The sequence below is a fragment of the Acipenser ruthenus genome, chromosome 18 (assembly GCF_902713425.1).
Source record: "Acipenser ruthenus chromosome 18, fAciRut3.2 maternal haplotype, whole genome shotgun sequence".
Lineage (NCBI taxonomy): Eukaryota > Metazoa > Chordata > Actinopteri > Acipenseriformes > Acipenseridae > Acipenser > Acipenser ruthenus.
Window position 1 is genome coordinate 18,245,393 of NC_081206.1, and position 17,504 is coordinate 18,262,896.

General features: G+C 36.0%; 1 protein-coding gene across 3 annotated transcripts; it reads right to left on the reverse strand.

The window, feature by feature from the left end:
- Window positions 1-1,089: 1,089 nt before the first annotated feature.
- LOC117422138 (rho GTPase-activating protein 11A-like) lies at window positions 1,090-14,696 on the reverse strand. 3 transcript variants are annotated; one of them, XM_058991380.1, is made up of 12 exons: window positions 13,412-14,696; window positions 11,058-11,128; window positions 10,651-10,747; window positions 10,153-10,409; window positions 9,509-9,672; window positions 8,404-8,550; window positions 7,478-7,552; window positions 6,751-6,912; window positions 5,906-6,044; window positions 5,197-5,305; window positions 3,753-3,900; window positions 1,090-3,405 (listed from the first exon to the last, which is right to left on the reverse strand). In XM_058991380.1, exons 1-12 carry the CDS (start codon window positions 13,541-13,543, stop codon window positions 1,847-1,849), a joined length of 3,060 nt encoding a protein of 1,019 aa, XP_058847363.1. In that variant the 5' UTR covers window positions 13,544-14,696; the 3' UTR covers window positions 1,090-1,846. The 3 variants fall into 3 exon arrangements, with proteins under 3 accessions (XP_058847363.1, XP_058847364.1, XP_058847366.1); XM_058991381.1 differs by lacking the exon at window positions 7,478-7,552 and having other exon boundaries at window positions 13,412-14,693; XM_058991383.1 differs by lacking the exons at window positions 1,090-3,405; window positions 3,753-3,900 and having other exon boundaries at window positions 5,188-5,305; window positions 13,412-14,693.
- Between the last annotated feature and the right edge of the window lie 2,808 nt (window positions 14,697-17,504).

A 17,504-nucleotide genomic window follows, 5' to 3' on the forward strand; every position in this document is an offset into this window, starting at 1 on the left:
AGTATTACTGCATTAAGCACAGGGAGGACAGATATGGACATGTGATTTGTGAAATCCTCACTGCCACTGGCAGAGTGCATTGTAAGGAAAGTTATTGATGTGGGAGAAAGCCTCTGCTTTGGTTTCCTTGGTCCATCACACTTGAGGGCAGAGTTCACTTCCTGTAACCATCCATATACATCAATAAGAAAATACTGGAATGAAGAAAAAAAACAAGTAAGAGCACACAATGCCTTTCAGATTCATCTATGTTCACAAAGCATTACTCTTTGTACAAGCCAAAGATGATGCAGAGCAGGTTATTATGCTGTATATTAACGTGCTGGGTGTCCATATAAAAATGAATTACAACACACAAAAACTGCAGCAAGACCGTTTCTATTGTGATTAAGAGCAGGGTTAGAGGACTGTGCATACAAGATTACCAGATTGTTTTTAATGTTATAGTTGGGTACAATCTCTCTGTACAGATACAAATATAAACCTCGCCGAGACCACTTGTGAAAAGGTCAGTTCATTAGTATTCTGACAATATGGTCACCTGCAGAAGCACTTCTTTCATGTAGAATCTTAATACATCTCGGAGAGTAATACTTAGAAAACAGAACATAAAATGGATCCACCAGCTTTATTATGTAATGTACTCAAAGAGTCAGCTAGAACAGAGATCCCAAACTGGGGGCAGGGAATCCTGAAGAAAATACACACACATGCTTTACTAAACGATTCCTAGATCAATTTCTTTACGTGAAAGCTGAAGTCTGAAACATCTAAAACTCACCTTGGGAATTTCTGCTCCATGAGAATAAACAGCCCTCTTCCTTGTCAAGATCAGTAGACAGCCAGCAATATTTTAAAGGCAGCTGAAGACCAAGTACTTTGACTCGGTTGAACCCAGAGTCAATATATAATACTGAACTTTATCATGCCTGCCTTCCTCAGTGAGCATGGTGGTCAGTCAGATTGTTCAGGTATACTGCAGTGTTACCACAGTTAAATGTGTAGCAACTATCAATGTCATGTTTTCCTTTTATCTTTTAATGTGAGGGCTTGCATGTGCGATTATAAATTATTACCACCACTCATAGGTTAAATCAGTATTGCATATAGATTTTATTGCAAGTTTTGCATCATTTTAAGTTGAGCACCAAACATTTGTTTTTGGTCACTCACAAAACATTTCTCTTACAGTCTGTAAAATTCTTCAAACCCTCCCAAAAAAAAAATTAAAAAATTAAAAAAACAATTAAAAAAGCACTTAAGACATTACATATATACATTTGTAAAAGAAAAATCAACCAAATTAACTGTGGTTCAGTTTATGACATAACATATTGCTCTTCAGCCAATTACCGGTATCTATTTTCATAAATTATAAAATCTCCCATTCTAAAACAAGTTCAGGAAATCTGACCCTTAACTGTGAATTACTACTGCTGCCCTACATTGTCCCCATCAATTTACAATACCATGCCTGATTAAGATAACCCGTTTTATATGGGGCAGTCTACCAATCAGGTAACATAAGTCACTCCACATTACAATGGTAAAGCTCATTTTCAAAAAAGGTATGGCTCACTAATTAAACAGAGTTAGCCTCTGTTTACATAACCTACTACCCAATTGCAGCCACATTACAGCTCAATCAAAAACCTTCTAGTCCTGAACTATTAAGACTGAAGTCGCACAAAACACCGCGAACCGTGCAAGAGTACAGTATTAACACAAGAAAATAATTTAATCTTAAACAATGTAAACAAATGTAGACGTTGTTCTTGGTGGACAACATTTAACCAAAATAGGTGCTCAAGCGCACATAACCGCAGGTTTATTTTACAGTACTTTATTACAGATCTATAGGTTTAGTGGCCAATAACAGCTTGTTTGCTGGCAATGGATTTTTTGGCGAGCCTCTGTAACGACGCTTTTCCTTTTCTGCCATCTCAAGCAAGACAGATTTGTCTGGTTTCACCGGCGCTTTGCCAGTGAAAACTCTATTCTCGTTTACAATTGGATTATTTGCTTTTGGTGCTACCTGATTGGTCACGTCGCCAAGAGCAGAATGCCTGGTCTGGTGGTGGAAGCGGGTTGTAACTTTGTAAATTTGGGGTTTTAATGAGGTAACAGTACAATTTGTGGATGTATTCTGGCAAGGCCCTTTATCACCACATTTGTCCTCTGAAACATTAATGCAGTGTGCTGGTTCTTCAAAGTTAGGCAGGCTTTTTTCAGCAAATAAGGATAGGCCACTTTCATGGCTTGTTGATTTTACCATTGGAGAGCCAATCTTTGATGGACTGTTGTTGCCCTCTACTGGTCTACGAACTCCTAGTAGAGAATTTATTCTCCTAACAGACTGGCGCACTGGGGTGCGTTTAAATTTAAGAGGGGACTTAACATTGTTTGGTTTTGGGCTATTCAAAGAAAGTACATTAAACCTTTGAATGTGATCAGCCACCCGGAACTTGTATTCAGTGGTGTCAGAGATGAGCATTGGTGAACTCTCAGCAGATCTTCCTGCATGTGGACTCTGTTCCGGTGTTCTTTCACTTTCAGTTGGTTGAATGTATTCCGAAGCCTCACAAACAGGTGGTTCTATTATTTTTTGCAATTGAACCACGAGTTTGGAAACATGGTGCTGTGACTGGTTAGCTTCTGTGGTAACGTTTGCTGCAGAGTGACTGTTCAAGTCACCAAGAGCTTCCAAAGGGCAGCTGTCCTTTATGCTTTCCACCTCATAAGCAACAGTGTCACTATCATTAGTACCATTTAACTTAAATGGCACTTGGTCTACTGGTTTCTGTGGAGATTGTGGCTCTTCTACGTGACATACATTGGCATTTGTCTTTCCAGGAGATGACGTGACAATATTTCTTTGTACAAAAGACAAGTCTTCAATCTGTTGGTGAACCATTTGTTTTTGAGGCGATGTGCCTAAACATGTCTCCTTCACATCACTTGAATTTCTGGAACTCAACAATGGCTCATTTGTATCTTCTTCCTTCACAAAGTTATTTCTTTCTTTCAAGAAATCATCCATTGAGGAACTGCTGTCACCTATTAGTGAACGCAGGTCACTACCGGATTCAGTGAAGGCCCTTTTGATCTTAAGCAAGGTTGATTCACTCAAGTTATTTTCATCCTCAGCAAAAGATGCATTACTGTGAGGGCTATCGGTTCTATAGCCTGGACAGAGGCCCCTAGGAACACTTGCAATGACAGGAGGCTTTCTAGCTACTAAGGCAGGCTCTGAAGAGAAGTTGTTGAGATATCTGCCCATTGGGGTCTCAGAGTTCGAGTCCTGGGACTCTTCATGGCTGGTTCCATTCCAGGAGATACGATGTGCACTCTCGTCAGACTGGGGGGTGAGCAGATTTTCTTCAGATTTACTGATGTACTTGGAACCTAAAAAAATAAAATAAAATAAAAATGTTGATTTAAAAGGATAGACGATTTTATAAACACAAGTAAAATGTATATCATTATACTCGCATGCTTTCACTTGTGCTAAAGCAGTTTTAGATTTAGTAGTTCACATCTGAAAATTTAAGCTAAATTTATTGTTCACTGCTGCATAATGTTAAATTTGGCATTCAAAGTCAAGATACAAACTACACTGATAAATGCATTAGCTGAAATGGTTGTCTCCTTTACTTAGATTGTTAGTTACTTCTCAAAATGCATATATAAAACTTTGCATACACAACACAATTTGACCAATTCTTACTACTTTAAGTTGATTAGACACATACCCTTTCTTGTGAATGTGTTCCTTCTTACAACAGGACTAAAGGTAGCTTCTTTTGACGACCCAAAACTGATGTTAGTTTCTTGAGTGGCAAGACGCCAGCCAATGTTTTCAGATCCTTTAGCCGTCGGAAATGCATTTGACAAGACATTCTGCAGAAATAAAGGCATCTCGTTTATGTCTAACTAGCCATCAAACACAAAGGATCTGCAGTTTCCAATTTTCTAAAACTACTGTACAATATACATCAGAAATATCTCAAATAAGGAGGTAGACTTTTCAGCATCTGAATTAACCAGTAACTAATTCAAATGAATTAGCAATTTATTGAAGATAAACAATATATATATGATGTATTGACAACTAAAATGTTTATACAACAATACATGTACATATACAAACAATCCAGAAAACATTCATAAAAACTATATTAAAGTGCAAACAAGTTCACCAACAGTAAGACTTAATTCCATTAAAGTGTTTTTTTTTTCCTACATTATAAATTCATTTCTCCTAGGACTCATTTTTTTAGCACCACAGTTAATTACATTATCCTTATTTAGACTATACAATTCCTAGAGGCAAGTCATGGTGGAGACAAACCAGACAAAAAGGAATACATTTTAAACAGTGGGGAATGGAAACGTCACAGAAATTATATATATATATATTTTTTTACATATAAAAAAACATTAACGCATAACAGGTTATTTAGCTAAAGATGACTAACATTGTTTCTTTGGATTAGTTATGGTTTTAGTATGGTTTAAAAGGCACTTTTCTGTATACAAGCACAGGTAAGTCTTGCTGTAAGGACATTCTGTATACAAGCACAGGTAAGTCTTGCTGTAAGGACACATCACTTTTGCATGTAGAGTGTAAAATAAAAGTAATTTTTGAGCTGATGAAAGAACACAAACGACTTAGTGAGTGTTGTTATACATTGCTTGACTTTAGTCCATACAGCAGACAAGCATTTCACAAAGCCAGTGAGGGCTGTCAAGTTCAACTGCTAGAATGTCCATCGTAGATATTTTTTTTTAATATAGTCCAAAGTCAATAGATTTGTGCAAATGAGCTGCTTCAAAAGCTTATCCAATGTAGTTGCAGGGCAAAGTCCATATTTTTACAGACTGATGAGGTCCAACATTTTCCATCATTCCCTCTCATAACATTTTTTGAAAAGTTGCATGCATGCTTAAAACAATGTGGTTAACATTTCATTGTATTTTTACAATAAACAATGTTATAGAAATACTGATGTTTGAAAATAATTGTGCCAAGTACTAATATAAAGAACTTCAACATTTCATTAAAAGTCATAATTAGTTTAAATCCACATAAGTATAGGTTACATATGTATAACAAGACTATCTTGAAAGCTTCTGATGGAAGCTTGATGTTTAGAAGAATCAGAAGAAGAGTCAAGGACTAAAACATTAACTTACAGAATCTCTGCTGCTCTTTCCAAGACTTAACCGGAGACGCAGAGACTTGCGCACTACCTCTTTTCTGTTGACTCTTGGAGAAAAGCATCCTGCTTTTCCAGATTCCACTCTGGAGAGCAATACAGTAGGAGAAGTGGTTAGCAGCAGCTGACAGATCACACACGAAACAGAACGCGATACACCAACGGTTAAAGCTTTGAGTTGCCAAAACAAATACAGGAAGGGTTCAGTACTGCAAAACAAAGCTATTTCAACCATTTGCAGCAAAAAAGGTCTGCTTTTACATTAGGTCAAATAACCATTAAGACATTTCATTTAAAATGACAGGTAACCATAACAGCACTGTAGTATTCCAACCTCTAAGTGTTTCTCAGCCTTTTTGTACCAGAAATGAACTGTCTAAAGTTTAAACCCTGGAGAACCGCTTTGCCACTGCACTTTTTTTTTTTTAAATGCATTTTATTCCACTGCAAAGTTAGCAAAACAACTAAAAAAAATCAAGGTGGTTTAAGTGTGCCTTAATGGTTTTGTAACATTTGCTGACTTTTCATCCTTTCAGAAAATACAATGAAAAAGCATTGCTATAAAATCACTACACAGTTCCAAGTTATTTTAGAAATGCAAGATAAAGTTGTTTGTGTTTGGAAGGACCACCATAAGACCATGTGTGCGATGTGAAAACAATTACCATGCGCTCATTTAGTGTTACCTGTTAACTTTTTTGCTCTCAAATCTTTTACTTTTTCTTTTTGCAGAGCTGGCTGCCAGTCTACCACTTCTTGCAGAAGGGGTAAGAGTGCCATGTGAAGACTCTAGAGATATGCTGGGACTTGTGTCATTTAACTGGCCTGAAATGAAAAGAACGTGAATCATGTCAACCTTCCAACATCTAGCAATAAGAAACAAACTGCAATAGAATATAGTTTTGGAATGTTCCATTGAATTAGTTAAGGTAACACAAGTACTTATTGCAGATATCAATTATACTGCAATACTATGAAAAATAAGCATCTGGAATTCATGCAGAAATAGGGGAGTAACATGTTAACAGGAACCTGAATGACCAGACCCCTGGGACATGCTTATTAAAATGTTACACTTTATTGAGGTTAGTTCCAATACCCAGGACTGGGAGCAGGGCTAGTGCAAGTTTCAAACCCATGCATTTGATACTCCTGGCAAACACAGACATTGTTGTTTTTTTGCCTGACTACAAGTTTATTTCAATATCCAAACGTGTGTCCTGGCACTAAAACTACTCTAACAAACTTGTCAGATGCAACACCTTATACTGCACCTGGCTATTGGAACAAAAACAGGTCCATAAGCATCCAAATGCTTATGATTTCATTTTATACTCATAAGTAAATAGTAGGATTGCTATACACAAGGTAAAAGCATCAGCCGAAGTCATTTGCTAGTCTGCAGTAAGCGTTGTCCAGCATATAATTAGCAATTTAAGCAACCTTAGCTAGTCTTTACTTCAGATTTCCTTTTGAACTACACTGTGTAATATTACCACAGTCCTTAAAATGGTACAGGACTAACACTTACTTGAGGCAGGTGTAGAACCACTACCAAACAGTTTATTTGGAAGAAATTCTAATGCAAGGTTGTGTTTCAAAGATCTTCTTTTCTTGCTTGAAAACCCCAAACTTTGAGCAGAGTCAGTCAGTAGCTTCCGTTTAGAACTTGGAGTTAGAATCACAGGAGTGACTGCAAGAACAATTGATATGTTTATGAGTAAACTTAATATGCAACTGCAATCTCACAGACACAGAGAGACAGAGAGAGAGAGAGAGAGAGAGAGAGAGAGAGAGAGAGAGAGAGAGGAGAGAGAGAGAGGAGAGAGAGAGAGATAGATTACACTCTAGTGCTTGAGTAATCCAATCAAGACATCACTGCATGAAGCATGAAGCAGCCACACAAGGAAAATGAAAAAGCAGCTCATACTAAAAACCAGTATTTACACTGCAAGCTGTTAATGAAATATCCCTTTTAAAAGGCAAACCGGTCTGAAGACCTATTCTTATTTGAAGGATTATCAGGCTTTTAAAAACTGAGCACCCGAAATTGTTACAGCCAAAATGTATAGTATAATTTCTAATTCCTGACTCTAGCTGTAACACACCCCAGGGTGTATATTTGAAAATTAGTGTACAGTTTAATTTAGGTTTTACCCAATGGGTGTGTTTGGTCACAATACAAAATATTTTGACCTTTAGAAGGGATATATTACATCTTTATTAGAGGATGCAAATGCCTAGACCTACACACCTACCTGATCCATCTGGCAAGGGAGTACTTGTGGGTGTTCTATTAGATTTAAACTTATGCAGCGCTCCATTAACCATATCTGGAATGCAAGATATCAAGCCAATCTATCAGGTTTCTGAACTTCTACTTTAAAAATAGGGATTTGACTGTTACAAAAGTGTTTTATTTGTGTAATCAGTGCAGTACAATGTAAAGTGGACAAGCTTTTTGGCACCCAGGCTTTGTGCGTACACGTCACACAAGGTGACAAAAAGTTTACATGCTTAACCTAATCTAGTAAATGCAGATTTACCGCCTGAATTGTTTGTAAACAATGGTTCTGTCCAACTCAAATGACTGGTTTCACAGACCCCGATTAGCACAGCTTTTCAACTTACCTCAAGTAACATTAAGTAGTCCAAGATTAGTGCTAATTAGGGTCTGTGAAACCAGCCATTTGAAAATGTACTGCCTCTGTGGCCGAGGAACTCAACATCACAACCACAGCATGGTCACCAACACATTTAGCATACAGTACAGTGCATAGCCCCGCTTATATGACGTCACTACTTCAAATGGTCTGAGATATGAGACTTTGGCAGTGCGGCAGCATTGTAAAGTTACAGCCACAAAAATGTACATTTTCCTATTAAGAAGTTGAAGTTGACGTATATAATTACAGCTGTGTACTGTGTATGTGCAACATATTACATGGGTCAACTTTCTCCAACCCCTGTACTTCCAAGATTTATTTGACTGAATATTCTGAAGTTTAAAAGAAAAAGTCTAACTAACCCTAACTATGACTAACTTGCAATTTAACAAAAGGCTTGTAATCCCAAAATACATAACAGTACATACAGACAGCTAGATAATGTTACCCTGAGCGCACATTACTAGTGACCTTAACCACATATCCATTTTCAAGGCATAAGTCCAAACTGTTCTCACCTCCAACACTGCGCCTTCTCCTTCTTTTGACTCCTTCTGACAATTCACTCTCTCCGTCCTCTGAACTTTCCAGCGACGGAGTGGAACCACCAGTATCAACTCCCAACATTGCAGGAATCTTGCTCATGATAAAATCCGGCACACAACCTCAAAAAAGGAAAGTACCACCACAGTTATTTAATGGCTTGGCAACCCAAGAAAATGACTTAGTATAACTGCACACTTTCCAATCTTCTTAATACAGAATATTTACATGGCAAAGAAGAGAAGTTAATTTTATAGCGAGAGCAGAATTAGTCATGAATTTCCTCCTCCTTTGTCCTCAATTCAGAAACCATGATCTTTTTAAATTGCCTAATTATTTTTAAATGGTTGCTGTTTTCAATGTGTACATATGCAGTGTAATATAAAGGAACCCCAAATTGAGTTATAAGGCACTACAAGCACCAGGTAAAAATATGGAGGGAACTAATTGTAGTGAATGAGACAAGCATTCATCACATCACTTTTAGGCCTTCATCACTTTGGGCGACACATTTAAGCAAACTATGGAACAAAAACAAAACCTCCCTAGGGCACAATGGAAGGGGAAAAGCATATCAGACTGACTCCAATAAGACTCCAATTCCATAGTATTTTAATTCATCCCTGGTTTTACTAGGAGTTTAATAAGACAACTCATGCTCATAGAGAAACCTGGAATGGGTGAAACTTCTATGCAATAGGAGTCTTATTTCCATGCCTGGAATGGTTCAAAAACATGAAGCAAAATAGATATGAAAGAAATATAAGAATTTTTATTAAAAAAAAAACGTTTTACTGGACAACTGTAACTTAATCATTTTATATAGCAGTGTTCCAATTGTACCGACAATCTCAAACTGTGTGGTCTGTATAATTGATAGATGCATGGTTATGAAGCCAGTACTCATCCGTTAACTAAAAAAAGTCACAAGACCCCCCATTTTAGCCAAGGTGAAGGGTAGCCTTTTCTCAAGAAGTTTCTATAATAATATGAAGACAACAAATTGTTTGAGAAGTAGTATCAGTAGGTTCAAAAAACATAGAAGCTCCCCTCGTGATGATGCCTAATTATGACTCTTACCAAAGTGTTGTGCATTTTCAATAAAACTGCGCACTGCAGCTGCCTGCAGCTTCAGACGCTTTTCTGTGTTTGACGTCATCTTTTCATTTCCATCACTCGATTGCAGAAGGTTTGGAGCAAATATTACAGCCAGATTAGTGCTGTCCATCTTATTCTCAGCTGACCTAAGAACAAAAATAATAAGCTTAATAGCCTAACTAATGCGGAAACGCTCTTTTATGCCATTACAATAACCATCTTGTGGCAGGTAGTGCAATCTCCTTCTAGATATTGGCCTCAATCTATTCTTGGCTACATTTTGTCTGTGAGATCAGCCATTAGAGAAGTTTGTCTTTTTTCAAAGGGTATGTGTCAACCGGTTAGGTGTAACATTACACAATTTACAGTTTCATTCAAAAATGCATCGATTAATGAACTTCAAGCATGATTAAACAATTAATAGTCACTTGTTGAAGTTTTTAATTCATAGGAGATCTTGCATGCTATGACTAACAATTACACCCATCCAATCTGCTGTAGCAGCAAGATATTTTAGCAAAATCCATGAGCACGGCTGATCTGTGACTTGTCATTTAACTATGTTAGTGTCAAAAAAGAAAAAAGTTAAATACAGGAAGGTTAAAAAAAAGAAGAAGTTCACCAACCTTTGGGAAACATTTTTCAAAAAGTTAAAAAAGTAGCGCAGAGCATTTGTAGTTCTCTCGGGGAGCATGCAGGACAGCAGGACAGTAGCGGTGCTCTGCTCCTCCTCTGTTGGCAGTTGTTGTGCTTTAAAGAAAGCTTCGTGTAGGTCAGTGGGAATGACTGGTTCTGGTAGCTCCCTGAAAAACTGCTTGAGAAGACCAGCAACATCACACGGGGGTGCTGAGGATATACAGTCCTCACCTTGATCCAGCTTGACCTGTAGAGGAATAAGCGATATCTTTGTTTCATTCAAGTAATTGCATCCAAAGTCTAATGCACAAACTAAATAACCACAGGGGGTCATAGGTTTTTGATTTGCTAGAAATATCATAATGCAGAAGGTGCAAAAAGAAAATGTTTAACTTCACTCATTGGGTAATTAAAAACATTAAACATCTGCGAGTGATTTGAGAAGTTTCTACTAAATGCTTTATGCGCTGTTCTTCACTGCATATTACCTTTAATGCTTTAAGTCGAACAACAGACCCAGATTTTCTAAACAGTCCCTCGGTATCGATATGCTGCATTAGATTTTCACAGGCATCAACCAGAAAGCTAAAAAACAAAGTGTTTTTACAATTAAGATTTGCACTTTAACATTAATTGATAGTGTACAATTTACATGTATTGTACACATTTCTTAATGAGAACGCCAAGACTTCTGAGGAGTCAATAGATTCATAGTTTTTAGTGAGAACAGTTTATTTTACAGGCAATACAACTAGATAACATTTAGAGAGCTTCCAAACATGTTAACAAAAAACTTTATTTGCATATTGAAGTGTAAAAGACTGTTCCCAAATGAAGGTTTAACTTCATAAGCATTCTATTTGGATTAGATCAAAGGAATGAGAAAATAGCATACCAAGGAACTGTCCCATAATCAGCCAGGTTCTGCTGTGGTAAAGCCTGTAAAGAGGTCCCAAATATCTTCCCCTGATGAGGAGGGAATACAACACATATTAATATATGGCAATCCACACAAGTGATAGAACCTGTACTGATCCAACTTGTCATTGGCACCAAAATCCAGTTGTGGAAGAAATACTATTCAGTAGAATTTAAATTATTTATTATGGCAATATTATCAATAATCTCTCTCTCTCGCTCTCTCTCAAAGATAACATTCTTATATTCATCTAATGCTAAAAGATCAAGCACGTCAGTGACATTCATCCCTCCAGCTATGAATACAGAATTAGAGACATACCGGTAGGTATGCAAACCATGACCTACTGTACATCCACTCAGTATGCATATTTAATAAGCAAAGTTTGATATACCTCCATGGAATAATGCACCCCTTCCTGACTTGTGCTAAAGAATGTCCTTTTCAAGTTTCATCACAATTGAGCCAGCAGTTATCTAGATATATGCACAACTCTAAAGTATGACATGGTCCACCATGTCCACTCCTTACTTTAAATCTGGCAGGGATATGCATCTCCAGCAGGAGTTGCTGTGATGTGTTCATTAATACATTCTAGCAAGTGTTCCACATGATTTAATTGGACAATTAATAATTACAACCTCTACTGTGGGAAAGAGCATTGACATGGCGTTTGTGTTTGTGAGAGAGGTACACAGAGGGGGAAAAAAAAGAATTCAAGACCAGACCAGACAGAACATGTTGAAAAAATCCCTCCGAATATTTAAAGTTAAGAAAACCATTAAATATATTTTGCATAGCCATAGGCAAACTTTTGCTTCCTTCAATGTCCAAAACATTCAGTATCGTATTTAGGCTAACTGATCATAGATCATAAAAATCACTTTCTCCAGAACTAGACAAACCAAAGCACTGACTAATAGTTTCATAACAACCTGGCTGATATTAGGTTGACATTCTATACTTCAATTCTGTTGAATTAAAACATTAATAAAATTAATGTAGCGTGTCACAAGTTTATACAAAAATAATACAAATTACAAACATGCACAGTATATTTTAGAAGACTTTACTGTGATTTATCTCACTCAGTCGCAAAATGTTATGTCAAACTAATAATCTCCCCCAGGCTTAGTTAAATATTTTAAACTTAAACTGTGGAAATGTTTACGCAATCCTAACAGAATGAATATTGAATACTGTAGTTAGATACCCCAAACTGTGCAGGATTCTATCCTTTCAGAAACTTGGCAAAACATCGATGTTCAAGACAAGTATACAAACAATGTTCAAATAGAAATGCAGTAGAGTGTGTTTACTGTATTTGAAGTGTGGCAGTTTCACGGTGTGCAAGGTCATACATTTTAATCATAATGCAGTTAGCTAAACGACTGCTGTTGACTCGTGACACACTGAGGGTGAAAATGTTGAAATTCTGTTTTTCCATTGTGTAGGGAGCACTTACATTAACTGCAACAGCCAGTATAGAAAAATAGATTCGAAACATAACATACCAGCTGTGTTTAGTTGAAGAAAGGATGGAAGGTTTAATATTTAACACTTCAATTTAATACACAAGTAAGGTTTTTATCAAAAAACTGTATATACAGTAGCGATTTTCTGGACTGTGAACATGAAGTATGAATACCTCCAGGAAAGTATGACATGATCAAGCACAATCAAAACATATAATACGTTATACAATGCCGACTTAAATTATGGGTTATATATTTACTTTAAGTTACACAAAAAATACACACATTGTACTGGCAAAACCCGTTACCCTTTTCTAGATGTCTAAATCATCCAGAAAGAAATCAGTCTATGAAGACGGAGACATTAAACTTGCAAATTTTGGTGCATTTTATAACAAGTCAATAAAAAAGCTTTTTTTTGTGTAAACATGCATGCAACGTAAGTAACAAGTTACTGCACGCCTGTCGTCTTACACACAGTGAAACTGCCACGTTTCAAATCCAGTAAACACAGACTACAGAACAATACAGTCATTGTATTTATCTTGTCATTGTATTTATTCATTCAGTCATTGTATTTATCTTGCTCTTAAATTGTATTATTACTTGTACTGTGATTCTTGAAATGTATTTTTGTTCACGACTGTAAGTCGCCTTGGATAAGGGCGTCTGCTAAGAAATAAATAAATAAATGAATGAATAAATAAATAAATAAATAAATAAATAAATAATTTGAGTCAAGAAGAAAAAGAAAAAACATTTCACATTTCAACCAAGGCGAAACGTGAGTCAATACTTAAATGTAGATATGCGTTCTCAGTTATATCACACTATGTTTAAATAGCCTTCACTTACCCCGCTGCATCCTGTCAGTTTGCTGCTGCTGGCACTCTTGTTTTTATTCCAGTTTTTTATTTTTATCCCGAAACCCCGCAGCTGCTGTACTATTGCCAAACGCATTACATTCTTATCCGACACCTTCTTCATTCTTGAAGCTGAACAGTTTACTTAAATAGTATTAGTAACAGTATGTATGTAAGCTCTCCTCTGCCAAACCGATCTGATCCTCACTCGTTTGAAACCCCTTCCTGCCTTTTGAACTTTTCTGTCTCTCGTCTTCTTTCTTATCACTATCCCCGTCTCTCGAGTTTTAATGAAATATAACACCTCGTACCGGCTACACTCTGCGGCAGCCCCCAATACACACAAACAACAATCAACAACTTACTCAAGCCCTTTTCACTTTCAAAAAACCCTGTCACTTGCTTGCGATCTTTCCTGGTCCCCCACCCCTACTTTCTTTTTTTTTTTTTTATCACTTTCGTTTACATTTGCTTCTAATCAATATTTTTTACACTATTCGTTGTACATTCCATACCCTCTACATTCTTTTCTTTGTTTCTTTTTTTGTAATAATGTATTTAACAACTATCTTTCCTTTCTGTCCCTGTCTCCATCATCCCATTTCTCAGACCTTTCCTGCTAACGCCTCAAACTGCAGCGCTTTCTTCGTTCCACGCTTCTGATTGGACAACATCAGTTCAAATATCAGGACCCCAACACTTAGCCACGAAGTGGTCAACAGATAGCCTGTTTAGAGTGTGTTACAAAAACAAAACAAAAATACGTGACTAATGGAAATGTCTCACTTAAAATTATTTCTAAAAAGGTGTGTTTAAATTATATAAATATTTAAATATCTACTCTGTATAATTTATACTATAATTTTTTTTTTTTTTTTAAAGAAATGCGTCGCCAAAATGAAGAAAACAGAATCTGATAAAAAATAAATAAATAAAAAAAAACGTCAGCAAAAAGTATAATTTCACGGATAAAGGCACTATTCAGTCAAACAGACACATAAGCTATTTTTCCAGTAAATGCAATAATATACATATATGGACACAAAATACAGACAAATAAGAAGTGGTCAACTCTCTTCTAAAGCTGATGCAAATTCGAGAGAAGCTGTAAATTCACCTCCTGACGCTTACTCGTATTTTGCTAAGCTTTTCCATGACAATATGCAAGGCCGATAACAACAGAAGTTATGCCGGCGCCACAGCCAGATTCAGTGCCACACGCTATAGCACAGTCTACGGCAGTGCCAAACGTTTTGATTAGCATATTCGCAGTCTGAGTGAATCAGCACAGCACTATCACAGATTCTGTCTTCTCCACATGTTGATTCCAACCTCGTTTTGATCAAGACACTTTGACTAAACGTACTTCTACAGTATTTTGTTCAAACAGTACTTTGAGGCAAAGATTAAAACACTCAGTGTTTAATCAAGAAGAGATGATTCATCATCACAAATAATTCTCTGAATGAATTACTACTATTGTACTTTGAACCTATATTACTTTTTCTTTTTTACTTTTGAATTATTAAAGTTATTTTTTGTTATTCGTTATTGTTTGTGTATTCTAATATATTGCTTACAATTAAATGTTTGTTAAATAAATGGTAAATACGTTTATTATTTTTTATCAGCTCAGTCCAGACGGTTATCAGCTGCACTGTGTGGTTTATCCCTGGAGCCAGCATTGCAGCCGTTGTGTGTGCTGATGCACCTGGGAGGCAAAATAGGCTGATCCCTGGAGACTGCATTACACTTCAGCCAGGATATCTACAGGAAACACAGATGGATCACATTAGTTTACAGTAAAAGGCAGGGAGGCAGTGTGGTCCAGTGGTTAAAGTCCAGGTAACCAGTTCAACTCCCACCTCTGCCACTGACTGACTCACTGTGTGACCCTGAGCAAGTCACTTGTGCTTGTGCTTCATCCTGCGGATGAGATGTTAAATCAATGCCCTATTGTAAGTGACTCTGCATATAATGCACAGCTCACAGCCTACCTCTGTAAAGCGCTTTGTAATGGTGGTCCACTATGAAAGACGCTATATAAATATATTATTATTATTATTATTATTATTATTATTATTATTATTATTATTATTATTATTATTATTATTATTATTATTATGTCTTAGTTGGTGCTTATCTTGGCAAGAGCTGAGTCCAATATCAGCATGAAGTTTTAACACCTACTCTCGTGTAATGGAAATCTTTTCTAATCATAGTTATTGTCATGGTTAATAATAATAATAATAATAATAATAATAATAATAATAATAATAATAATAATAATAATAATAATGCAGTCTGGAATACAGTCCTATACAAATATTTTGTATAATAACAAACATTTATTTAGCCGTACTTAGATTAATTCACAAATCAATAAGGTGGGCAATTTGTTTGAAGAAAATGTATTCCCTTCTTTGAGATCTCTAAAGCATAGATGCCATATTCCAATTGGAGAAACTACAATTAACAATCATATCAAAAAATCTTTACCCAACCTAACCTAATCCCTCAGTTTCGCTGTCCTAATCATACTAAACTGGAGATGTTTTTATTAAATCCATTCAACTCCCATGGTTTTGTCTCCAAATTATATAAACTAAGATCCATTTACTATAAAATTATAAATAGAATTAATGATATTTCTATTAGATTAATAAAATGTGGTTTGAAACAGGATGACAAGTGCTGGGGATGTGACTCTGGTAAAGGACATTATTTCCTTATGTTATAGAGTTGTGGTAAGCTACGTGATTAGTGGATCACAATATTTAGCATATTTCTAATAGTTTACAAATGCATATCCCCTGCAACCCTTTAGTTACAATCTTAGGAGACATATCTACTCTCCAAGTTAGTAAACCACAGTCTAAATTACTATTTTTCTCCTCATAGCTAAAAAAAAACAACCGATACTAACTCCCTGGAAGGATACTGAGGTCCCACTTTTAGCACTTTGGAAGAATTCTGTACTTGATGTTGGAAAGACTGCTATGCTTTTTTAAATAAGGACTCAGAATTTACTGGAATATGGAATAGAGCGTAGAGCGTCCTCTAATTTTATGGATATGAATTTTAACATTATAGAAATATACTGTACCTATATCTATCTATCTATCTATCTATCTATCTATCTATCTCTCTATCTCTCTATCTATATCTATATCTATCTATATATCTATATATATATATATATATATATATATATATATATATATGAGAGCTACACTTTTATATATATATATATATATATATATATATATATATATATATATATATATATATATATATATATATATATATATATATGAGAGCAACCACTTTTGCAACGTATTTAATACCAGGAGCATATCAGAGTTAAATATGTATCTATTGACTGTGACATTTGTGAAACATTGTGATATTATTTAATAGGCCTACGTATCGATTGCATGCATGCAGATTAACTGAAAAATGTATTTTTATTAGATTGTATATTAAAAAGCAATAAAATATGAAATATAAAAATAAAATAAAAAACACTCCTGCAGGACTCCTGTAGTAATCTCCCGCCCCCAAGTAAACTCTCTTTAAGGCATTCTGTTAATTATCCACTCAATTATTTTTATTTGCTTAGTAGGCTTGGATGTGAACTCTTCCTCATACCTTTAATCAGAACCCATAATAAGAACAGGTCCAAAGGTCCTCTCAAAGCTTAAGAAATATTAGCAGAGCAAATATGACGCAAAACCAGTAATTTGAATAGGACATGGTCCATATATATATACTTTTACCGGAAAGTTGCTATGTTGAGTTTATCGACTAGACGGGAAGGTCGGGGCAAGACTGCAGACTTTGCCCTAAAAACGTACATCCCGCAGTTAAGTTTTTGATCAACTCCCCCCCCCCCCCCCCCCCCCCCCCCCCCCCCCCCATAGGCACCTAGCCAATACTGGCAGTGCATCTCTGCCAGCAGAGTTCACTATTGTGCACATAATTAACTAGGACTTGAATAGAAACATTAGTTGTGCCAAGAACATATATTCACGCTTTTAAAATGCACAATTCTTAGATTTTCCAAAAAAGTATAATCTAATGGA